The 23389-nt window shown below is 43.4% G+C and overlaps 1 protein-coding gene across 1 annotated transcript in view; it reads left to right on the top strand.

The window, feature by feature from the left end:
* Cpo (carboxypeptidase O) overlaps window positions 1–23389 on the top strand; it is a 92401-nt gene that overhangs the window by 7252 nt on the left and 61760 nt on the right. The window contains 2 exon segments of the mRNA XM_055616794.1: window positions 1051–1262; window positions 3582–3687. Of these exon segments, the coding sequence (XP_055472769.1) occupies window positions 1051–1262; window positions 3582–3687 (318 nt within the window).

Raw genomic sequence — 23389 nt, 5'->3', positions numbered from 1 at the left:
TCTTTCTTTCTTTCTTTCTTTCTTTCTTTCTTTCTTTCTTTCTTTCTCTCTCTCTCTCTCTTTCTTTCTCTCTCTCTCTTTCATTTTTCTGTGTAATCTTGGCTGTCCTGCACTCGCTTTGTAGAGCGAGTCCTCAAACTCCCAGATATCCACCTGCCTCTGCCTCCTTGAGTGCTAGGCTTACAGGTGTGGGCTACTTCCTGGCCATCTTTTTCTTCAGCTTGAAGGCTGTCCCAGACAATGAGAAAATGAATAAGCATGGCTCCAATAACTATAAGTTTAGAAATTACTTATAAAGATAATTTTCATATATCATGAAGTTTTGTTCTTCTTATGATTCTTTGGTCATTGAAGACTGTGATTCCTATTCTTAGTGTACAGGTCACACAAAATGAGGTTATCTCTCTTCTAGAGATTCATAAAGAGTAGTCTATGACAGCAGAAGCAATAGTGTCTCTAATATTCCCATCATAACCACAGAATTAGATGGAAGTTACCCCATCAACCTTATGGTCGATGATCAGTCACAAAAAGAAACTATCTTACAGATGCACTTTCAACTGTTTTAATGCATTACAGTAAAAACGAGGTGGTGAAGCAAATATTTGTATGCTCATGTTCACAGGAATTACTCACAATAGTCAACAGGTAGGAATATATTTGAATGTCCATCAAGATATGGATGGATAAGCAAAATGGCGTGTGTACAAACAACCATATATTATTCAGCTCTCAAAAAGGAGGAAATTCTATACCATGCTATGTCCTGGGTAAAAAAGGCATGCAAGAAAACAAAATACAGAATAAATTTGCTTATACGAGATATTTAGGGCAGACAAATCCACAGAGACAGAAAGTAGGGTGGCGAAAGCAAGGGCTTGAGAAGGAAGTGTGGAGAGCTAATTGTTCAATAGGAACAGGGTCTCGCCTTGGGAAGATAAAAATGTTCTGGGGATGGATGATGGTGATGGCTGCATAGCAGATGAATGTGCGTAGTTCGGGAAGCCTTGCACCTACAACTTAAAGTGACCAATCTCATGTATGCATCAGCGCCACAGTGAAAACAAGAAGCAGAACAAAACAGTGGTTAACTTCACATCATCCAAGACGAAAGAAGAATCAAGAATTGTCAGCACGACTGACACCTGGTACAGTAGCGCGGACTCTGTACGAAGTGCGGCCCTGGTGATCCTGTGTTCTGAACACTCTCTTCTGAACATCTTAGGACATTACTTTAGAGAGCCGTCTACCGACACGTTATGGTGGACAGATCCAGAGGGGCTCCTTTGTCACAGAACCCTCAGGCACTGTTGAGAAGCAAGTCTATGCCTGAGCCCCTGGAGCCTCAACGCCAATCACCTGGACAATGCCTCCTAGAATTTTGGAAGTCACTTACGTTACACTGTCGAAATCTGCCTCTGAATACAAAGTTTTCAGGGTGTTCAGGGAGCCTTTGTCCTCTAAAGGTGAACCCACTGGGGAGCTGAATGCCAGAGTTTTGATAGGAACCCAACGCACACTGTTCATTATGGTAAGGTGGAGGGCTGATGCCATGAGCTGACTGATAATGATGGGACCAGGGGGACTGGGGCCATCATTCTCTGTAGCATGACTAATGTAGCCTTTTAGTCCACAGACTCCCAGCTCAAATGTTTGTAGGACACTACTAAATAATAAATATGTACATGTCTCATCTCCTGCACTTGACTGTGAGGTAAGGGCAAGAGCTGAGCCTCTTTAATATTTATACCTCAGTACGATCACCCTGGGCTGGGCTCTGCCTCAAGTAGACACTCAACAAATATTTGCTGAATGAATGCATACATGAATGCTAAATCCTCTGCCTGCGGATTTTCCCTTTGTTTCCAATTTTCTCCTCCATCTGATACACACAAGTGCCTTTTGTGTCCCCTCTGCAGATATTACAAATGCCCTCAATGATTGCGTGTGTGTGTGTGTGTGTGTGTGTGTGTGTGTGTGTGTGTGTGTGTGTTAGGGCTCACTTTCCCTCATTGATGCTGAAACAGACTGGAGGCCAAAAATAGAAACCTCCTTGACAGCTCTGCGAGGACTCATGTGCCCTGTTCCTAACGTGTGACTCTGATTCTTAGGGACACACTTGGTTTTTACCTCATTTAAAGAAAGATCAGAGAATTTCCTCACATGGCTTCTGACACATGCTGCAATGACCCTCAGAAGTTAGGACTGGGAAACACCGGGAAATGTCACTGGAAGAATGTCACAGTGTCTTAAGAATGCTTAAAGTTTAAGCTTTAAAGGCATATAAAATGGGGGAAGAAATTAATTCTTTCCTTCCTCCCTTCCTTCCCTCCCTCTCTTCCTCCCCTCTTTCCTCCATTTTTTTTCCTTCCTTCCTTCCCCTCTACTCTTTTCCTGGGCTTCCTCTCTCATGCTTGTTCTCTTTCTTTCCTGACATCTCTGCTTTGCGGCAGGGTGGGTGACTTGCAGGAGCTTCAAGCCAGCTCATATTATGCATTTTTGAAGATACAAGACAGGACTGTGTATAAACACACGCTCTGCCATAATGCCGATTCTTTTGGATTAAAGTAGGAGGAAAACACAGTGGCAGACACTGCCTCCGTCTTGAATTATCTGTAATCCATATACATTGGCACATGGTTTCCAATATGTGCTGTGGGGAATCAGACAGAGGCCTTAGCCTCTCTTCTTGGGGATGCTATCATATGCTAGAAAGGTAGGATAGGTACAGAATCAATAACACACAGAAGTGACAAGTAGATTAATAATTAAATGGAAGGAGAGAGTTTTAATACCCATCTCTCCCTACAGCAAGGTGCGGGCTCTACCACATGAATTGTACCTACTTCTTAGACTTTTAACTACAATGTGTCACCTTAACATACATACATACAGAGGCAGCTGAGTGCCGTGGTTACTGAAGGACTCTGGAATCCAACCACAAGGTCCTGGTTCTAGGTGTGGTCTGGCCTTTTTCTCCTTCAGAGAGAGAACTCACTTTCCCTGACATTTAGCCAATGTGCTCAACTCTGCCTCTGGCCACATGTCTCTGAGGATAGATAGAGCCCTCTCGGCTGCCACCCCTTTCTTATAAAATGAAGCTATAGGGGATCTTTCTCCATAGAGTGAATATGAAATGACATGATGTAGAATAGGGTAAAACCAAAATACATGAATTTAAGGATTTTGGATTTTAAGGATTAAGGAATTTAAGGATTTTGAACCTCCTGAGGCTCAGTGAGGTTGGTTAAGTAACTTGCTAGCACCCACTCAACAGCTGTGTGTCAGAAGGAGACATTAAACTCAAATGACCCTACAGCCTTCAGGTCTTTATCGCTCCATCTTAAGGACAGCTCGGAGAATAGTAAATTGTTAATGGGTTTACATATGAAGGGAGAGTCACAGGATGTAAGAGGGTCTGAGGACACAGCAGGACATATTGGAAAAGAAATGGAGACTCTAAGCTGTGGTGGTTCGCTTTAATTGTCAGCTTTGATAGACTCTAGAATCTCAGCGAGGGGTCGCCTAGCCCAGGAGGGTCTGCGGATGTGCCTATGGGGGATTGTCTTGCTTATGTTAAGGGACATGGGAAGACAGGGCCTGAAAGTGGGTGGCATCGCTCCGTGGGCTTGGGTTCTGGACTATGATAAAGAGGAGAGGGTTCTGGACTATGATAAAGAGGAGAAAGTGAGCTGAGCGTGAGCATACATACATTAGTTTACCAATCTCCACTCCTGACGGTGGATGTGATGAACTGCCCATGCACCTGCTGCCTTGACTTCCCCACAGTGATGGGCTATGGTCGTGGAATTATGAACCAAGGTTACCCTTTCCTCTCCTAAGCTAAGCTGTCAGGGTGTACTGTCAGAGCAGTGGGAAAGGAAACTAAGATGGCTTCCCTGTAGAAGGATGTAGCGTTAACCAGACCTCCCCACCCACTTTACCAGCTACCATCTCTTAGCGTCCTTTTCTTCCCGTCGTTGTGGCGCGACCTTCCTTCTAGGCTAAAGTGCCCATCACCAAGGATGCCCGGAAGGTCCAGAACTGTTCCCTGCCTCTTCCAGAACCTCTGACTCTTATTCTTTTGTTCTATTTTAAGACTTATTTACCAGGCACAAGAAACTTAAAAAAAGAAAATCTGGTCTTTAGTGTTGAACTATGCAGGTATTTCATTGGAGCTGAGACTGACATTTGCAAGTGAGACAGAAGGGAAAGTGTGTCAGTTCTGCTCCTCTTGGGAGAAACAGGGTGTCTTCAAAGTTCAGGAAGTAGAGGAAGTTGCAGTGTAAGTTTTTCTGTCTGCTGATGTATTTCTATGACTCTGGTACTACTTGTATCACAGAATATGGCAAAAAATAAAAAAAAAAATGGCAAATAAACATTTTTTAGTATAATCTACAGAAGACCAGAGTTAACATTTGATTGTATTTTAAACTTTCTGATTTTGGTCTTAGTCATCTTTTCTACCCTTGGGCTCTGGAGTCTTAGCAGTTAGCTGGGTCCAGAGAAGATGACTGGTGATGTAAGGATATGGCAGAGGAAGGGAGGAGAGGGGCAGTGGGAGAACCGAAGGAAGGTAGAGGTAGTATGTCAAGGGTGCCTGGCTGCCACTCGGGGCAGAGGGAACAGAGAGGAAGCAGGTATCACGGAGTGACCTCTGGCAGCCTCGAGGCCAGCGAGCATGTGTTCTGTCTCATTGGTTCATGGGTCTGTTCTTACACCAGCAGCAGAATGTTTGGATTGCTACTGTCTATCAGATAGCATGAAGTTGGGTGCTACGGGGCCTCCATAGCTGCACTTTTTGCTCAGGTTGTTTTGTCTATTCAGCATCACTGAATTTACAGCCATTTGAAAGACGCCAATGACATACAATTGTGAAGGGACAGCCTCTGAACAAGGGATGCTGGGAAACCTGCCTGTTTGTATAAAAGAAACAACCTGGGCTTCTTACCATAGACAAAGTTCAACTCAAAATGGGCTAAATTCTTAAATGTGAGACCCGAGACTACAGAACTGCTGGAGAAAATATCAGAGAAAAGCTGCATGATATCGTCACTGCAGGGACCTTTGACTAGAATTTCAAAAGCACAAACAATAAACAGGCAGAATGACTTCAGACCAAAAATAATCTGTACAGTAAAAGAAAGAGTCAAAAGAGTGAATGGACAATTTACTAAATGGAAATAAATATTTGAATGTCTGACAGAAGATTAGTTTCAAGAATCTATAAGAAACTCAACAACTTTGTAGAAAAATAATTGAAATAAGACATTTTTAAAACGGTCTAGAGAGGTGACTAGATGTTTCTATAAAGCAGACACACAAGCCACCGAGAGGTATATGAAGTAGTCCGAGGGGAGGGATAGAGCTCACTGAATAAGAGCACTTGTTTTAGAAACATGAGTTGAGTTCACGTCCCTAGCACCTACATACGAGTACAGTCATGACTGTGCCTCCCTGTGACTCCAGCACTGAAGGGCTGAGACAGGCATAGCTAAAGGCGTTGCTGATCAGCTAGCTTGACCTAAAGAAACTTCCAGTTCAGTGAGAGACACAGACTCCAGGCCAGAGAGCAGTAGAGGAGGGTTCCAGATGTCTTGCTCTGGCTTCTGCATGTGTAGGCACAGGCATTCAAGCCTTCATACTCATCTGCATATACACAGGTAACACACACACACACACACACACACACACACACACACACACATACACACAGAGAGATAGACAGACAGCCAGACAAAGACAGAGACAGTGTGTTTAATAATGTTACCCATTACAGAAATACAAATCAAAACCACAATGTGATATCCTTTCACACCAGAGTGACTATTGCCAAGAGTATAAAAATAAACACTGGTAAGGGAGTAGAGAAGAGGAAATTCTATAAGCTACATACAACAGTAAATTTGTTCACTCATTATAGAGGTTCTCAAAATGGGAAATAGAACTGCCATGTACCCCATCACTCCTACTTCTGGGTAGTGAGATATTAAAAAGGAAGGAAACAGGCATGCTGAAGAGACACCTATATGGATAAGGAAAATTTAATACATGTATTCCAGGCCCTCATGTTCAGTGAGATAAGCCAAGCACCGAAAGACAAATACTACACGATCTTACTCATGCATAGAATCTAAAAACACAAATGTCAAATGTCACAGAAGTAAAAGGTAGTTATCGCCACAGGCTGGCAGAACAGTGGGAGGCGGAGTGAGACTTTGATCAACGGGCACAATATTGCAGTTAGGTAAGGAGAGTAAGTATCGATGGTCTATTGGGCGATAGAGTGAACACAGCCAATCCTAACAAACTGGGCTCCAAACGCTTACAGCAGAAAATCTGGAATGTTTTTGCAACAAAGAAAGGATAGATATTTAAGGTGGAGAGTATGCTAACAGCCCTGATTTCATCGTCATACAGCGTATAGACATGCAGAAGTCTCACGCTGCCCTCCATAAATGTGAAATTGTTAAGCGTCAATAAGACAAAACAAAATGAAACGGAGTAAAAGCCCAGAAAGATTCATACGCCCCCTACCAGAACACACAGCCTCCTGATTGCACACGGAATGTCTGGGGGTGGAGGACCAGCCAAACCACACTGTCGGGATTAAAAGTCTTTGATACCTTTACCCTTCTCATCCTCCAAAGTACCAAAGACTTGTCTCAATTCTACTGCCAAAAGTCCAGGACATGAGGACAATCCTACTGGCCTATTTTTTTTTTTTTTCCTAGTTGATTTGATCAAGCTTCCTGCTGTGGTACAGGGACCACTTTAAATGGGATGAAAATGCAGTTTTATGCATTAGCCATTTCTTACACTCAGGGTGATCTTAGATCTCTGGAAGATTTTTTTCTACTTCAAAAATAAATAAATAAATAAAGTGCCTGAGTATATCTGAGAATCTCGTCAAGGATATGTTCGGCTTCCGATCCACCATGTCGTCTTTCGGGATTTCATCATCTCTTACCCAAACTATCGTTAACAAACCTGGTCCTGGTCACCATGTCTTCCAGTCCCCTCTAGCGATGCCGATGTCACGTGGTTCATTCTCCGTATTCCTCATCAGCACTGTCTTCATGGATTAGCAAGCTGTCTCCAACCGCTCTCCGTCCCCACATCTGCCTCTTTTCCTGCTTTTCTCTCCTCCCATGAGGGGATCTCTTACCTATCAGTGAAGAAGTTCCTCAGAAGCCGCCTTCTCTTTTACCGCTCACAATACGCCTCAGAGAGCCAGTCACTCTCTGTTTGCTGTCTCAGTGACACCGTGCACTATGTCGTTTTCTGATTCTTCGTCTGCGGCTTGTCATCCGTGCCCATGAGAGCGGCTGTGTGTTACTCTCTTAACCTCTTGTCAGTCCTCTATGCTAGCATGGTTCTTGCCACACAGTATGCAGATCATTACCATTCAGAAAATAGGGAAAATTGTAGTGAAAGTCCTGGTTGTGTCCTGTGCATATATTTTTGTTGTAGCTCCAAGTGTGGGATGCAGTAATGCTTTGTACCTTGCTGATAGCCGTCTCCTGAGAGGCTCGTGATCTTTGTCAGCTGATAAACAGCCTTGTGTGTGAGACTTGTCAACAGGAAACTGCCTCGTGCACGGGGCGTGGTTTTTGCCAGCTGAAAAACAGCCTGGTAAGACTCTGAGAAGGTATAAACAGGAGGCCAGAGAGAGAAAGGATGCTTCACTTTGCTTTGCTCCTAGAAAGAAACGCTCCAGAGAACCCTTTTGTGCTTCTTCTGCTGAAATCTGCTGCTGCTGCTGCTGCTGCTGGTGGTGGTGGTCCTTGTTGCCTCTATTGCTATTGCTGGATTGCACAGTTTCTGGATTGCTGGTTTGCTAAGCTGCTGGATATCCTGACGACATAGAGTGGAATCACCCCCAGGAACTACTTACCCCTTAAGAGGTCTACATCTCCTGCCTCTATCAACCTTTCTCTTTTACCTAGGGTTGAGGGGTTGGAAGAGAGGTAGAGGCTTGAGGGACCACAAGTAAGGTAGGTTTTAAAGAGTCAAAACCTACAGAGAATAGTGCAAGCCCAAGTCACTGTCACATGTAGTCTGGCACAATGTGTTAAACTGAGCACAATTTCATTTATTGTGGAGCAAATCATGATATGACTTTATCCTTTAAAGTGTATCATTCAGTCAAAATGACTTTTTTGGGCCGCATTTTCTTTTTTAAAAAAACAGATTTAATTGACTTCATTTTTCTGATGTAAAACCCTACGTGGTAGCCACAACTGGATCTCGAGTCCTCTGAAGAGGGCCTTAGGCATGGGGTTTCAGGAGATGGTCAGTGACTTCCTCATGGGGAGAGTTATTGAACACAGTCTCTATCCAGAGGTTGGGGGTCCAGTAGCTGTAGATCTTGGAGATGGCACCAAAAATAGCCTTTGCAAAGTCACCCAGAGCAACAGTGCAGGTCTTGAGTGATATGTAGCAGCTCTCAACACCAGCCAGCAACAGCAGCTTCCTGGGCCCAGAAGCAGAAACAATGTCAGTGTCTCTGGGAGTGGGGATGAGACCAAAACAGAGCCACGTCAGCCTGTTCTCCTGAACTCCCCAGACTCAGCCGGTATTGTGGGTTAAAGTATGGTGGCCTGTGGAAGCAGAAGCTTGGTCCTGAGACTCATGTGCTCTGCCTGCTCAGCTGAGTGATGCAGATTCTTTATTAAAAATTCTTAGTACAAATTATTGAAAAGAAAAAAAAAAGAAGTCTTGCTGAAACAGATGCTGTTCGTTCTTGTGACCCGTGTGCCTCTTCTCAGGAAGTGCATTAGGAAGAAAAAAATTAGAATGCATGATACATCAACACACTCATGGGAAATGCTTGATTGGATATGAGGGGTGAAGGGCTCTCTAACAGGCCCAAGCACTGCAGACATGGAATAAGCAGAACTAGCCCTCCTCTTCCTGGCCTTCCCCTCCCTTGCTAAGCCATTAGATTACATTCCTAAAGCTCGGCCCCAAGATCCATTCTGTTACCGTCACTGCCTCATTCCTGGGACCAAGGTCCAACTATCAAAACATCAGTGTCCAATAGTCAAAATTCATTATTTAGCTACACTGACTAACAGGTTCAATTGGAACTTACCAACTCCTCCTAACACAGATGTCCCACTTTCTCCTTTGAAAACCACTCCTGCAAACACTTGCTGTGTTCCTCCGATCCAGAGCCAGCTTCCCCACCCTTTGCTGAATGCTTGCCCTTCTCAGGTAATAATTCTCCTTTGTGCTGAGAACTTGGTGTCTGGGTATATTCTGTGCCAACTCTCAGACCCACTTACAAGGGGGTTGGGTTTTATATTTCTTTGTTTTAAAGACAGGGTCTCACATAGCTCAGGTTGGTATCAAGTTGCCAAGGCTGGACTTAAACTCTTGATGGACCTGCCTGTACTTACAACTTCTGGGATCATAAGTGTATACTGTCACCTTCGCTAACCAAGGGGAGATGACTTAGCAGCTTTTACACCATCATGCATGTGACCATCTTCAGTTAAGGGCAAATAATATCTGGATCAGCAGAACACAGTAATAATCGTTACAGACAGAAAAAAAGGCAGCTGGTGCGATGAGCTTGCTGTTTTGTGCTGTTTGTGGTTTGTCTGACAATGGAGGGGGTCCACGAGGGGTCCTGGGAGCTAAAGAAGAGTTGGAAAATGGGACTACTGACAGTGACAGTATCCCCAGCAATATGGTAACTGGCCAGGCAAGGCAAAACAAACAAGCAAACAAACGAACAAATCCTAGTAGAAGCTAGTAAGAAGTTTCCCTGGCAGTGACAGAGGAGCTTGAAACATAGAGCACAGTTCAACCTTGGATCCATGTTTAGTTGTTTATTATTCCATGAGGTGCTAGTTATTCCTTTTTGTTATTCCCCAACTTTCAGGAAAGTCTGTTATGCACACCAGTTTTTTATCAATGGTGAATTTTGAAGAGATGAGAAAAACAGAATTAAAATTTTCTGAAAAAAAAAAGAAAGAGAGGGAAAAAAAAAAGGTTGTACCTAGCATGAGGAAGAAGCTAGCTGTAGGCGGTAGAAGAAAGCAAAGCCAAAAGTTCAGAAGGAGGCAGGGGCCTGGGCAAAAGGTGACTGGGCTCTCAGTAGGCCTCTGGGAGAGATGCATGGGCTTCTCCCAGTTCACGGGCTCAGGGCTCAGAGCTCAACCGTTTAAATAAAGGGTGACCAGGGAAAGCTGAGGGCACAGGGATTCACTCTTCGAAAGGCAGGCAACACAGTTGTGTTGTGTGTGTGTGTCTGTGTGTGTGTGTGTGCATACACACCTGTGCATGTGTGTGCAAAAGTGCACTAACAGACCTATCTTCAGACCTCTGAAATACATAGGTGTTCTGACTTCAGAAGGTCTGTGTTGCATTGATCCCATAAAATGCAAGGAAGGTTTTAATGTAAACATGTGTAGATGACTCTATAAACTTATTTTTATAGTATACGTTCTTTCAAATTTTATATATGTGTATGGGTTTTATTTATTTTTATGTGCCTGTGTCTGTGGAGTATATACTCTGTGTGTGTTTGTTTGCGTGTGTGTATGTGTGTGTGTGTGTGTTGTATGTGTGTAGAAGAGAGTGTCATATTCCCTGGAGATAGAATTACAGGCACTTGTGAGCCACCGGATATGGGTTCTGGGAACTGAACTCAGAACCTCTGGAGGAGCAGTAAGTACTTTTAACCACTGAGCCATTTCTCCAGCCCTGACATTATACATTCTTGACATCATTATTAATTTCCATTTTAAAGTTTAGTGTCTTGGGGGAGACTCAATAAACTTTTTAAGATCAAACTCCTTAAATTTTTATTGTGTTTGTGCAATGCTGGTGAGTGTTTAGCCCTGTGCACAGTGCGGCTATAGACAAAATGTTTACACACACCAAATGAACCCCTTTCATGAGGAAAACAGCTCCCGAAGGACCTCACCTGCCTCTCCTGACAGGGATGTGTAAGTCACACACACAGATGCTTGGCTAACCCCCTCAGTTTTCAAATGCAATTTAAGTAGGCTAATTAAAATAACATGGAAATAATTTTTAGTGCGGGTCTTTCTAAGCCTTTTGGTTATCAATTAGAATCTTGTTTCTAATAATAATAAAAGGCAACAATGCACCCGGTAATTAGTAAATTAAAACCTTCAAAGTAAACCTCAAGGCCCGATAAGAGCTGCAATTTCGTAAAGTGTTCTCATGTCAAGAGGTTATTTAAAGTACAGGTTTTATAGATACTTTCCTTTTAGGTCAAATTCTCTTAGGTAATCAGATACTGAACAGCGTTGCCTTTAATTTTATCTGGCCAAGCCTCCCTCCATCTGTTTTCCCATAATGCTCTCATTCCCTCCTCCAGATGTTTGGCACGGCATCTCAACTTGATGTCTATTTGTTCTTGTTCTCCTTCACCTCACACGAACCTTCCAAGTCATAACTCTTTGGATATAGACACAAGGAGCTTTATTTCAAGTTACCACCCTTTGCTTAACAAGCTCCATCACTGAGGTCATTGCCAGAAAAAAAAAAGTGTCTTTTTCCTTGTAGAATTCCCTGGATGTGCATATTTTGAAAAAGGACACCGAATCGGTCTGGCTCATGTCCACATGAGGCAGGGAGACTCAGGAACTGGGTTAGATATCAGCATTTTACTTTGAATTCTTTCTAAAGATTTGATTTACTGAGAAATAGAGGTTTTTCTGTCTGTCTCACTACAGCTTCAACTTTGATCAATTCCTCTATTCAATAGGGGGTCAAACACCTGAAGGGGAAGAAGAGTGTTCTTTAGAACATATGGCAGGAGAGGATCATTTGTGTGTGGCCACTGAAAAAGACGAATGGCCTCCTCCCGACCCTTGCTGCATCAGTGATCTCTGCTGGTTGGTGGATCAGAGACAATCTTGGTTCCTGCTAATCTGCCCCATTGCAGAGTGAGCTGGGAGGAAACAGAGGTTGAAGGGCCTGGAAACTCAAACGTGACTATTAAAGAAAATCCTCTGGCAAGGAAAAAAACTTTCCTGATTAAAATATAGAGCAAGCCAAGAGAAGTCTTTCTGAAGACAGCTGCAGACATTCCATGATATACGTGGAGATAGCACAGCCTGAGTTCAAAGCTGAGCTGGGACTAAAGTGTGTTGACCAGGAAAGAGGGAGATATATATATATATATATATATATATATATATATATATATATATATATCTCACAAATCTCATGAAGACCTTGAAGATCTTTTCAAGGTGCAAAGTGATCTGAAAAATAGAAACCCTAGCACTCAAAAGGCTGAGGCAGGAGAAATATTGTGGGTTCAGGGATAGCCTGGGCTACCGAATGAGCTCCTATCTCAACAATCAAACAAAAACCATCCTCAAACACAAATAAAGTAAGGATGGAAGAAAGGAAGGAAGCAAGGAAGAAAAGGGAAGGAAAGGAAGGAGGGACAGACAGAGGCATTATCCGCATTTTTCTTTTATTATTATTATCATTTATTACAGTTTATTCAATTTGTATCCAGGCTGTAGCCCCTCCCTCGTCTCCTCCCAATCCTACCCTTCCTCTCTCTTCTCCTCCTATATCTCTCCCCTAGTCCAATGATAGAGGTCCTCCTCCCCTTCCATCTGACCCTAGCCTATCTGGTCTCATCAGGACTGGCTGCACTGTCTTCCTCTGTGACCTGGAAAGGCTGCACCCCACCAGGGAAGGTGATCAAAGAACCAGCCACTGAGTTCATGCCAGAGAAAGCCCCTGTTCCCCTTACTAGGGTCCCCACTTGAAGACTGAGTCTATGCACTACATTCGGGGGTGGGGTTAGGTCTTCTCCATGCATTGTCTGCGTTCTAATGTCCACTCTCTTTATTCTTCCTTGCTTGCTGCCAGCATCTGGCCACTGACTGGTTGGTTCTGATTGGTGCATACTGTACACAGCCTATAGACTCTCAGGGGTCACATCCATCTCTCCTAGTAGAAGTCTGCTAAAGAAAATCTGTCTTCTGTCTGGAGGACATATGTCAAGGTGTCGAGGGAGACGTGTCCAGGATCCACCCACAGGCACGGGCAGACCCACCCTGTAAGAGCAATTAAGCAGCTTCTTCCTGGCGCCGGAAGAGAAGAGAGTAGAGTAGAACAATGCAACAATGGAGGCATGCACCCACACAAAGGCAGGAGGTACCACTCGCAGCAATCTTTCCTCCCACCTTCCTCCAACTCTAGTAAAGTTACCAAATTCACAATGAATTTGTAGTGAATATTCACGATGTGTTTGTAGTGATTATTTGAGAACTGTTTGTTCGCCTGGGGTGGAGCATCATATTGGCACAGATAAACAGGGTGAAGGAGCTTGGGTATTTGGGGAAATGAAAGGACATACATGTAAGAAAGCCTGGGGCAGGGAGCCCCTTGAGACTAAGGGTGTAGCATGCCAGCAGTTCACTGGATGAGGGATAGGTCATGAATGGCTGACATGCCTGTGGAACTAACTTTGAACTCGTCACCCCGGCAGTCCCATCTTATGTGATCTTGCCTTGATAGACTACATTCTGGCTGCATTTCCTAGACTTTCTAACAGAGCTGAACCCTATTGGCCACCCTTCCCTGAACTGGGTGAGCTCTGAGAAACCATTTTGCACTTCTGAATTGTAGGTATGTATCTATACTTTGGGGATAATCTCCCATGGTTAAGAATTAAATGTGATAATGAGGAAAAAAAGGGGGACCCTCTTTCTCACATCGTTGCTTATCAGGAGTCACCCCAAACTCCTGCTTTCCTAGTGTTTGCTTATAAAGTAAAAAAAAAAAAAAAAAGCCCCATTGGTGTTCTTGCCTTCTCCTTGTCAAGTTTAAAGCCTGGAAAATTTGAGCTCATTGCATCCGTTATCACAGACTGCTCAGTGCTGAAATTAGGAAGGCACTCCTTCTTCTCTTCCACTAACTTATAAACATCACAAGAACATCTATTCTTCCATTCACTGTAACGCCCACCAACAGTCGGAATGCGCAGACTTCACATTTCCTGGACAAAATCTCCAGTGTTGTTTACCAAAAGCCGTACACTTTGTTTGCAATCAGAAATGTAAGTTGCAAAACACTTACATTTAAAACAATTCCATTAGAAGATCAAAAAATAGAGTGAAATCCCACCTCCCCCCCCCAAACCCTTCAGTTTTCAAAGACTGTGCTTTACATACCAAGCCACAGTTTCTTAAAGATTATCACTGCCTGGGTCAGAACAAGTACAATGTTTTGACATAAATCAAGTCGATAATATGAAATTGAATAGAACTTATTTGGAGCCTTGTACTAATGAAGGAAGGAAGCTAGAATCCTTTGGAAATGAGCTGCCAAACATTGGACGGCCCGCTAACGTAAAAAGATGGAGTGTTTCTTTTCGCCGTCCCGAAGTCACTGGGATGGCAGGTGTGCCTGTTTTATGTTGTTGCTCCTGTTTTCCATTCAAGAGTAAACTCCGCCTGTAGCCAGTTAATCATCTGCGCTTTTCGGAAGACTTAATTGAGAGGTTATAGCTGGCTCCGCTTCCTTTTCCCTCTCTATCTCCACAGAGCTTCAGCAATCATGGTTGATGTATGGCTTTGCTGGCAACTCACAGGGCACAGCCAGAAGCACAGATCATGGCTGTTAGACCTGCCAGATGTTCCTGGTCCCTTGCTGTAATTAAGTTCCAACGTAGCTAGATTGGAAAGATCAGGAAACCACAGTTCTAATTAAGAATATTCATGAGTTTGCACCTTGGAAAGCGGGCAGTCACATGACATGGCAGAGTGGGCACAGCCCTTTGAGGGGGGAATAAAAGTAATAATAATATTGCAATTTTAACTTGATACCAGGAATATACTATGGGGCATTCTGCAGTGGAATTGAATGAACTTGAACTCAGTCAAACCTGTCTTCATAAGCTTGAAAGGGCTGTGCCAGGGACTCCTAACACTGCCTGCACATTATCATCTGAAACGCCTGAGAAAGAAAATCAGTCAAGACTGGACCCTCTCCCGCCCACCTCAGGGACGAAGGAAAAGAAATAACATCCTCATTGCCCCTCGTGAGGAGTCACCGTTAGGCAGCTGCTACGGCAACCACGAGTGTGTCCCAAACTGAGAACTCAAAGCATGTTCAGCTGGACTGTGAACAGGTGCTGTGCATGACACGTTCAGAGTCAAGTCAAGTAACCGCCCTCTACCCTGTTGTGATCACCGGAGATTATCAGAGGGCCCTAACAGCATCTCCAGAAGGAACAAAGGAACAGTCTTTATGATGATACTTGCCTGGAGAGATCGCATTCACAGAGTTGAACCCTTTTCTCCTGAGTCTTTTGTGATAGCTGGGATTATAGCCCTAGAAATGAGGCAGAATATGGGTTTACAAATTAAGAGATTATGAATTTGATTTCTGCATTAGTTATGACACGAGGAAATCACCAGTCCTTGCTAATAATTTTCTTTTCTAATAAAGGAAAAGTTCCAAGAGATTGTCTTAGCTATGGAGGAATTGGAATTTTCCTTGAAGTCAAAAGTCTCCACTCTTTAGTGGACATCCATTTGGAGGCTCCCACGACTTATTTTCTTTCTTCCATAGCTGATAATTGGGTTTCCCTTAGAATTCACCTTTCCATCAATGTCTTTGTGCTGACTTCACCCATGTTTCACAGGGGAATGTCTTCCATGTTCACCGTTATGCAGCAACTGTTTGGGAGATGGGACTGAAACCAAAACCTCCAAAGAATTCAGTTGTGGAGCCTTATTTTTAAAGTATGGTGAAATAGAAACCTTCGTTATTGTGCTGTGGTTGAAGTTTTCAGGATGTGAAAACCCAGGGCTGCAAGGAGCAAACCTTGTGTCACAGAGGGACAGCACAAAGCAAAACTAATTGTTGGAGAGCAAAGATACATATCCTGGTGGCTTCTTTTCAACCTCTACTTCAGCTATACCTGGTGGTGGCACCTATGGAAATCACTAAAGTCTCTTTTTAAAACCAGGTCAGTTTGAGTCAGATTCTTTACTCTTGTGAAGCAAAGGGTTTGAATGGATTCAGCGCCCTCATTTTGAAAGCTTAGGAAACGGATATCTAGAGTGAGGACTTTCCTAGAACAAGGTAGTCTGCCAGGGATGAGCGCCACCTCGAGAGCCTTACAAATCAAAACTTTCCAGATGCATTTAAGTCTAGAATTAAAGAACTAAAAGTTATTTCCCTTTAGCCAACTATTTCTTTCATTCCTCTGGTGTCAATCCTCTTGCATAGTCTTGGCAGGTTTGTTCTCTTGCGGCCTTTTAGTCTGTGAGCACACAGACTTGTATCTTGTGTGCCTACTAAGCAAACTAGAGTTTACTAGCCAGCAATCTACTTCAATAACTGTCTGGGCACAATCTAGATAAAAGAATCAACGGGGTGCTCTGTAAGGTTTTCAGGATGTTTTGTTTTCAAGCTTATTTCCCAAGAGCTTTCCTTTTTTATTGAATTGTGGTGTGATCATCTCAATTTCCGACCAGAGCAGAAGGAATGAAGGTCTTAAAGGGAAAGAGTACAAAACCAGAAGATCTTGGTATTGGCTAAAATTGGGCTCTCTAAACCATCCTTTTCAATCCGTGGCTACTAAACATTTTGTAAAAAGAACTGATTTTCTTTTCCAAGTGTTTCAGATGATAATGTGCAGGCAGTATTAGGAGTCCGTGGGATAGTCCTTTCAAGCTTATGAAGACAGGTTTGACTCAGTTCAAGTAGTTCATTCAATTTTACTGCAGAATGCCCCATAGTATATTCCTGATATCTGTTTAAAATTGCAATATTATTATTACATTTATACCATTGATGAAGATTAAAAGCTTTAGTCTCTGTAAATAGTACACTCCCAACAAATACCTCCTTCCATGCATGGACCTTGATGCCGTATCTCCCAGGGACTTTGTTTCATTAAATTCAGAGTCTTATGAACACTCAGTGACTTTGCCAACATCATGTATATGAGGTGGCAGTTAGAATACATGTTTATTGACAAATATGTGCATTAAGTCAAATATGCCTCCTTTGACTATAGCTGTGGTCTGGTACCAAGTTCATTTATTTATTTATTATCAGCATGTATCAGAAGAGTTTCTTAATTTTGAAAGTTTCAGCAAGGACCATATCTGATCAAGTGGAATCCCATGGGATTGGAAGGCCTGAAGTGTCATAGCTAATTGTCATATTCACGTCTTCAATAATAGAGAAGCGATATTGTGGACTGGCACCCAGAGGCAGTCTGAACTTGAAAATCTGCATGCTGAGATCTCAGATCTTTGCTATCTTCCTCCCCATTTGTCTCACATCATCTGGGACACTGAATGTGTGAAGCTTTAGTTGTCTACACCTTGAAGAACTGCAACCAGTGAGAGAGAAAAGAGTAAGGAACATTCCTGAGGTTCATGTTATGATGTTTGCACCGACATTCATAAAGTTTTCCGTTATTTAGAATAGAGGAATAGGGGATGCCTTTTTTTTTCAACTCTGAAGAGTAATGTTAAATTTGTTGGTATGTAACTATTAACTTTTAGAAATCTGGAGAAGAGAGAAGAAATAAGGTTGGTGTTGGGCTGCAGAGATGACTCAGTGGCTGAAAGGGCCTGGGTTCGATTTTCAGCACCCACAGAAGGTCACAATCCTATCTAACTCCAGTTTCAAGGAATTTGAAGCCTCTACTCGCTTACGTTGATACCAAGGCCACAAGTGTTATACAAACATACATGCAGACAAAACAATCACACACACAAAAGTAAAATAAAATCTAAAAAATGATGACAACTTTGAAATATTAGAAAACTTTTAAAATCACAAATTTATCCAGACATTTTTATTGATGATTTCAGTTTTATTTTTTCATTGAAAAGAATATTTTCAAATTTACATACAGTTGTATAAATATGGGACTTTTAGGCTTATTTGTAATAACTCATTTATTCACCACAATGTCCCTAGTAAAAGAAATATTAATGTTTATTTTATAAATGGAGACTGCCTTTGGGGATGCTGAAAAGCTTTTGTGGATGGTGGCGCCAATGAAATGAACTGGAAAGTCCAGTTTACCTTTTCCTAGTCTTTGCCCTAACCACATGGTTTCCTGAAACATGGCCTTGACAACGTGACAATGCCTTATGTGTGAGCTGTCAGCTTCTGCACTATTGCTGTGCGCCTGCCATCTCCATTTATGCTCACCTCCTGGGAAGAGCACAGCATTATCTGCACTTACAGATCAGGAAACAAGCCTAAGTACAAGCCCTGAGGTCATAGAAAGCATGGGTGGCAGAGTGGCGATGCTGAACACCTCTCAGCCTTCAGCTCACATCAAGGAAGCATGGCTTCTGTGTTGGGCAGCCAGGAGGCAGAGCTGGGGCCTGAAACCGAAGGAAGCATACTCTTCAATACTTTCAGCATTAGTGATGTCTCTCTGAATAGGGGTATTGACTCACGCAAAAACAAAAGAGCAGACATTGCCAAAGCATTAGTTTCTCTGAAATTGGACTTTTGATCTCAGCAGAGGACCCTGAGCTATCCTAGAGCCTTTTAGACAATTACTGAACTAAAGTTAGCCCATTGGCTTTCAAATCTAGGGAGAGGATCTGATTGCTTCTGGACTCTGGGGTCACTGGCTTCTCGGTTTCACCCCACCGCAGCAGGCATTCCCCGTGGTAAGAGCTTCCCTTGACCAGCTGCTGCGCACTTGCCTTCCCCAGCCCTAGCTCTGTCCCCATTTTCTTTTTCTCTCTGCCAGGCGCTGCCCAACTACCATCTGATTCTAGTTCCATGTGGCCTAGTCCTTTTTCAAATCCATGTACTCTGTTGTTAAGGTTCAAGGGTCATCCATCTCTTGTGGGTATTATCCTAACCAGTTTTTAAAGTTACCTCCACGAGTTTCTCATTACAGGATCAGGCCCAAAGCCTTGACTGGACTTCTGGTATTCTCTACAGTCTAGTGGGCTACACAATTTGTCCCCTGTTTTCTGTGACTTATAGGATGCAAAGAGCAGCACACCATAAAACTGTTGTCCTTAATGCTTCCTGAAGATATTTTAGACATTTTAGACACAGTAGTTTTCTAATCAAGCAGATGAAGTGTGGTTAAGAGTACCGATAAATCAAACACTTGGAGCATAGAGAAACATCAATTAAAATTTCTAATTAGAAACATAGAATGAAAAAGTTTAATTTAGCATACATGGATGGAATCTCGCTCTCTCTCTCACCTTTTTCCATTAGAGACAGGATAAAAAGTAGACTACGATCTTTAGATAGTTGGTTCTTTAGTACTTTGACTGTTACCAATGGGTACAGGACTTTGCAGTAAATGTCTCAGTTACCCCACTTATAAAGTGGTGGTAGTTACAGTAAATGCTTGATAGTATCATTCGGAGAATTAAAAGACCACACGTCAAATGCTTGGTAAAGAGGTATTGAGTTTACTGTAGAGGTTGCCATAGCAACTGCTCGTATCATTCCTATCATGGTAGCAGTCATGACATATCCTATATATCAGACTCCCAGGACTGCACTGGATAAATACCACACTGATATTTTAAAATGAGAGGAATTCCTTCTCTCCCAGCAGGAAGCCAGAGCCTGAAGTCATGATGCAATGGGGTGGTGTTCTCTTTGGGGCAGCAGGAAATTCCTGTGGCTTCTCTAACTTCCGGCATAATTTGGTGGCATTTCTTGGATGTGGCTGCACGGTTCTGTCTCTGTCTTTATATCGTCTTTCCCTGTGGCTTTGTGGGGCAGGTCATTCAGTGCCCTTCGGAAGGATGCTTGGGATCGAATTTAGAGTCCATTCAGGTTTTCTGGGATAGGTGCCTTAATTTGGTCATACCTACAAAGATTCCTTTTCTAAATAAGGTTACAGTAACTGGTTTCAGGGGTATAGACAAGGGCATGGGCCTATCTATGGGAGCAATTAGCAGCCTTCCCTGCCAAATTAGAAGCTACTTGAAAGGAATGAGCCATTTCCTTCATCTGTGTATGTTTTGATAACATTTAAAACATCTAAAACTATAAAGAGAAGATGATGAATTTGTGGGTGCTCACCACACTATTGATAAGTAAATGAGTGAGAAGGAAGTTATCAAAGAGGTCCCTGGTTGGACAGTTGATCAGAGTATGTGTGCCTGTGTTTTCTGATTTTCCAAAGGCAAAACAGTGGAGGTACCCGGCTGATATCCATTCAAAGAAAGCTCTCATGCTAAGTGTTTTATAATTCTCTAATAGTTGTATACACACACACACACACACACACACACACACACACACACACACATATATATATATTAGGGACAAAGTACCATTACGATTGTGTTGCACACACAGCCATTTACCTACAGTGTTCAGCCCTGCCACGAGTGACTCCATGCTGGAAGAAACACAGCCACAGAGGAATGAAGTCTCCGGGTTTACTTGCTTTCCTCTCAATCGTGTGAAGGTTCTAGTACACAGGTACAACAACCCTCACTGAACTCTCATTCTTCCTTGCTCTTTGTGATCCCAAACAAGCCTGCCATTCATGGTGTCCCGTGTTGCTCCTTTTCTGCATGAGACACTCTCCCCATTGTCCTTCCCCTCAGTGCTGGAGGCCGAGAGGCACATCTTCTCCATCAGGAAGTAGGCAGAGGAGGCATTTTGAAAGGTTTTGAATAGCGCACCTCTGGTTTGCTTGAACCCACTAGCCTGCGCTTTTTGCCTTCTCACAGTGTTCACTAGCCATAGCAGAGAATTAGCTCTCTCCTGCTGATGTGTTCTACTTCAACATCAGATATTTGGCAAACGCCCTACCTGGATCCTGCCTAAATAAGATAAATAATTCTTCAACGAGCATGAGATTAAAAAGACAGAGTGTCTGTGTGTACAAATCCATTTTCTTCCTTTAGAACTGTAGAAATCACAAAAGGGTCACTGAAGGAAGTCTTGCACTTTCCATTGCAAGGGAGAAAACTCAGAATAGAGGCCTGCTACTGAATGCATCGTTCGGTCAAAGGAGAGCCATGGTGCATTAAATTCAATAAACCACTCAGGCTTCTGATCGAATATATTATGGGAACACTATAGGCTACAGTTTAAAAGATTAGTCCAGGAAGAAACAATATACTAGTGTATTGGCTTTCTTGCTGGCAGTCTCAGCTCCAGGCAAAAAGACGGTGCTACCTGATAGTTGCCATGGCAACCAGGCAAGTGTTCAGCTGGAGCATTTCCAAACAGGGGGGAAAAAATAGCACACCACACACGAGCCACCATTTGAAGAGAAAGAGAATAGACAGCGCTTGGAAAATGGCAGCATGGCCGTCTGCCAACGCAGATTTTGCAGTGTAAGGATACACAGCTTCTGAGTTTTGTGGGTTCTCACCACACCTGTTTGTGGGGTTCCAAGTTTTGTGGGATGGTGAGTGATTTTGGGGGCAACCACGTGAAGGAAAAAATGCTGTACCTGCAGAGCTGTGCAGGGCCCAGTTTGCTGAGATTTGAGCCTGCTGTCTTCCAGCAAATTTTGTCACTCTCTAACATCTTACTGAACCCACCTCCGGATTATATAGCCACTCACATTGGATCACACATCCATCTCCTAATAGGCTGCACGCTGGCTGCCCCACACCCCTCCCCCGCCCCCTACCATGTACACCAATCCTTTGACCGTCGGAGGTTTTCAAAGGAGGAGATGTTCATTCAGTGTATGCACGGTCTTTTCAGCCTATCTGAACAGTGCCCTGGAAAATGGGGTTGATGACTTCTGTCGCCCCACAACCAGAAACCCCTCTCCCTTTCCCAGCATCTCTGGCAGGTGACACCTGACCTCATTTGCATGCTGGTTTTTCTATTTTCCATGAGTGTTTAGCTCCTATACTTGTTATCACCGTGGGCCAGATCTAACCTCTTATTTGACTTGATATCTAGCCAATGTTTAAAGACTGAGCTGATGTCCAGTAACATTCTAACCCACGTTCTTGGTACCATGAGTGCCGAGTGGTCAGCACCCCTTTTTAGAACAAGGTCTGGGCCCTGTGCCTGTTACAGACCCATCACCATTTACCTGCCAGGCTCCCATAACATCTGAAAGGCCTGAGGGTAGGGCCAGCAGCTCCTGTGCCATTCCCCTCTCTCTATTGCCAATACATTTGATTCCCTTCAGGAATCAAACCTACCTGTCTTGTGTAGATGACATAGGATTGAAGCTCTACAGCTGTGCCATCTGTTTGATGCTTGCTCAAGCTCTGCTTCTCTGATGCGTCGCGAAGAACCTTGCGTGTGCTCTTGGTGCCAAGATGAGAAGAGCATCCTGACAGTAAGGAGGCTCTGGTAATGGGAGCTCCACCAGAGCTGGGGGCCCAGCCTGGATCTTTGCTTAAAATAAAGGGAAGACTGGGCAAACCTCTGACTAGTGTCATGAAGTTGTCATAAGGCTCATCTAGGAATCCATTCTTGTAGTATCATGTACCAGTCATTCATTCATTCATTCATTCATTCACTTGTTCAGTAATTACATCAATGTCTACTGGTTGTGCTTGACAAGCAAGCATTCTGAAGAAGAATGATGATGAAGAAAAGAGCCCAGGCCTCCCACCTCATGATAGGTATAAAAACTACCTACACATATTTTCTATCAAGGAATGCCAAGACTTGTTCCCAGGAAACAAAAACAGACACGGAGATTCAGGTATAGATCTTGAGGGGTGAGGAAGATGGCTTAGTGGATGAAGGACTTGCCACGAAAACCTCAGGAAGCCTAAAAGCAGGGCAGGGATGGTGGCTACCTCAACTCCTCTCAATCCCATGGTGGTGACTGGGGACTCCTGCTGAGGGCAAGTAGGCTAGCTAGATTGGCTGGCATCAGCAAGCTCCAGGTGAGCTAAGGGACCTTCCTTAATAAACACAATTGAAGAAGACACTGAAAGCCAGTTTCAGGCCTCCATGTGCATGAGCCCACACGTACACGCCCACCCGTACACGCGAGCACTGCCCCGTGTGCTCACTTGCTTACACTTAGGCATACACATTACACACACACAGTGACTGTTAGGGATAGTGTTGCTCTAAGATTGAGCAAGTAATCACAACTAAATATCCGCTGTATTTTGAGGATACCCTACCCGGTCTGTTCCCTAAGACACCAACTAATCGTGGGCAAGAAGCTGGTTGAGGAAACAGCTTGAGAAGTTCCAAGCGCCTGTGCTGCAAGGAAGAGCAACCTGGGAGGGCTCTGTCCCCTTTAGTCAACACCTTGTCTTTCTGTTGCTTCTAGAAGAGAGAAAATTCAGACAGTATAGAAGTTTCATGTTGGAAACCCAGTTCGAAAACATAGAGCAGCCATGCCATAGACTGCTAATCACACACACACACACACACACACACACACACACACACACACACACAC

The sequence above is a fragment of the Psammomys obesus genome, unplaced genomic scaffold (genome assembly GCF_907164565.1).
Source record: "Psammomys obesus unplaced genomic scaffold, mPsaObe1.curated_primary_1811, whole genome shotgun sequence".
NCBI lineage: Eukaryota > Metazoa > Chordata > Mammalia > Rodentia > Muridae > Psammomys > Psammomys obesus.
Note: the sequence above shows the minus strand (reverse complement) of the source record. Positions and strands in the feature narration are given on the sequence as shown.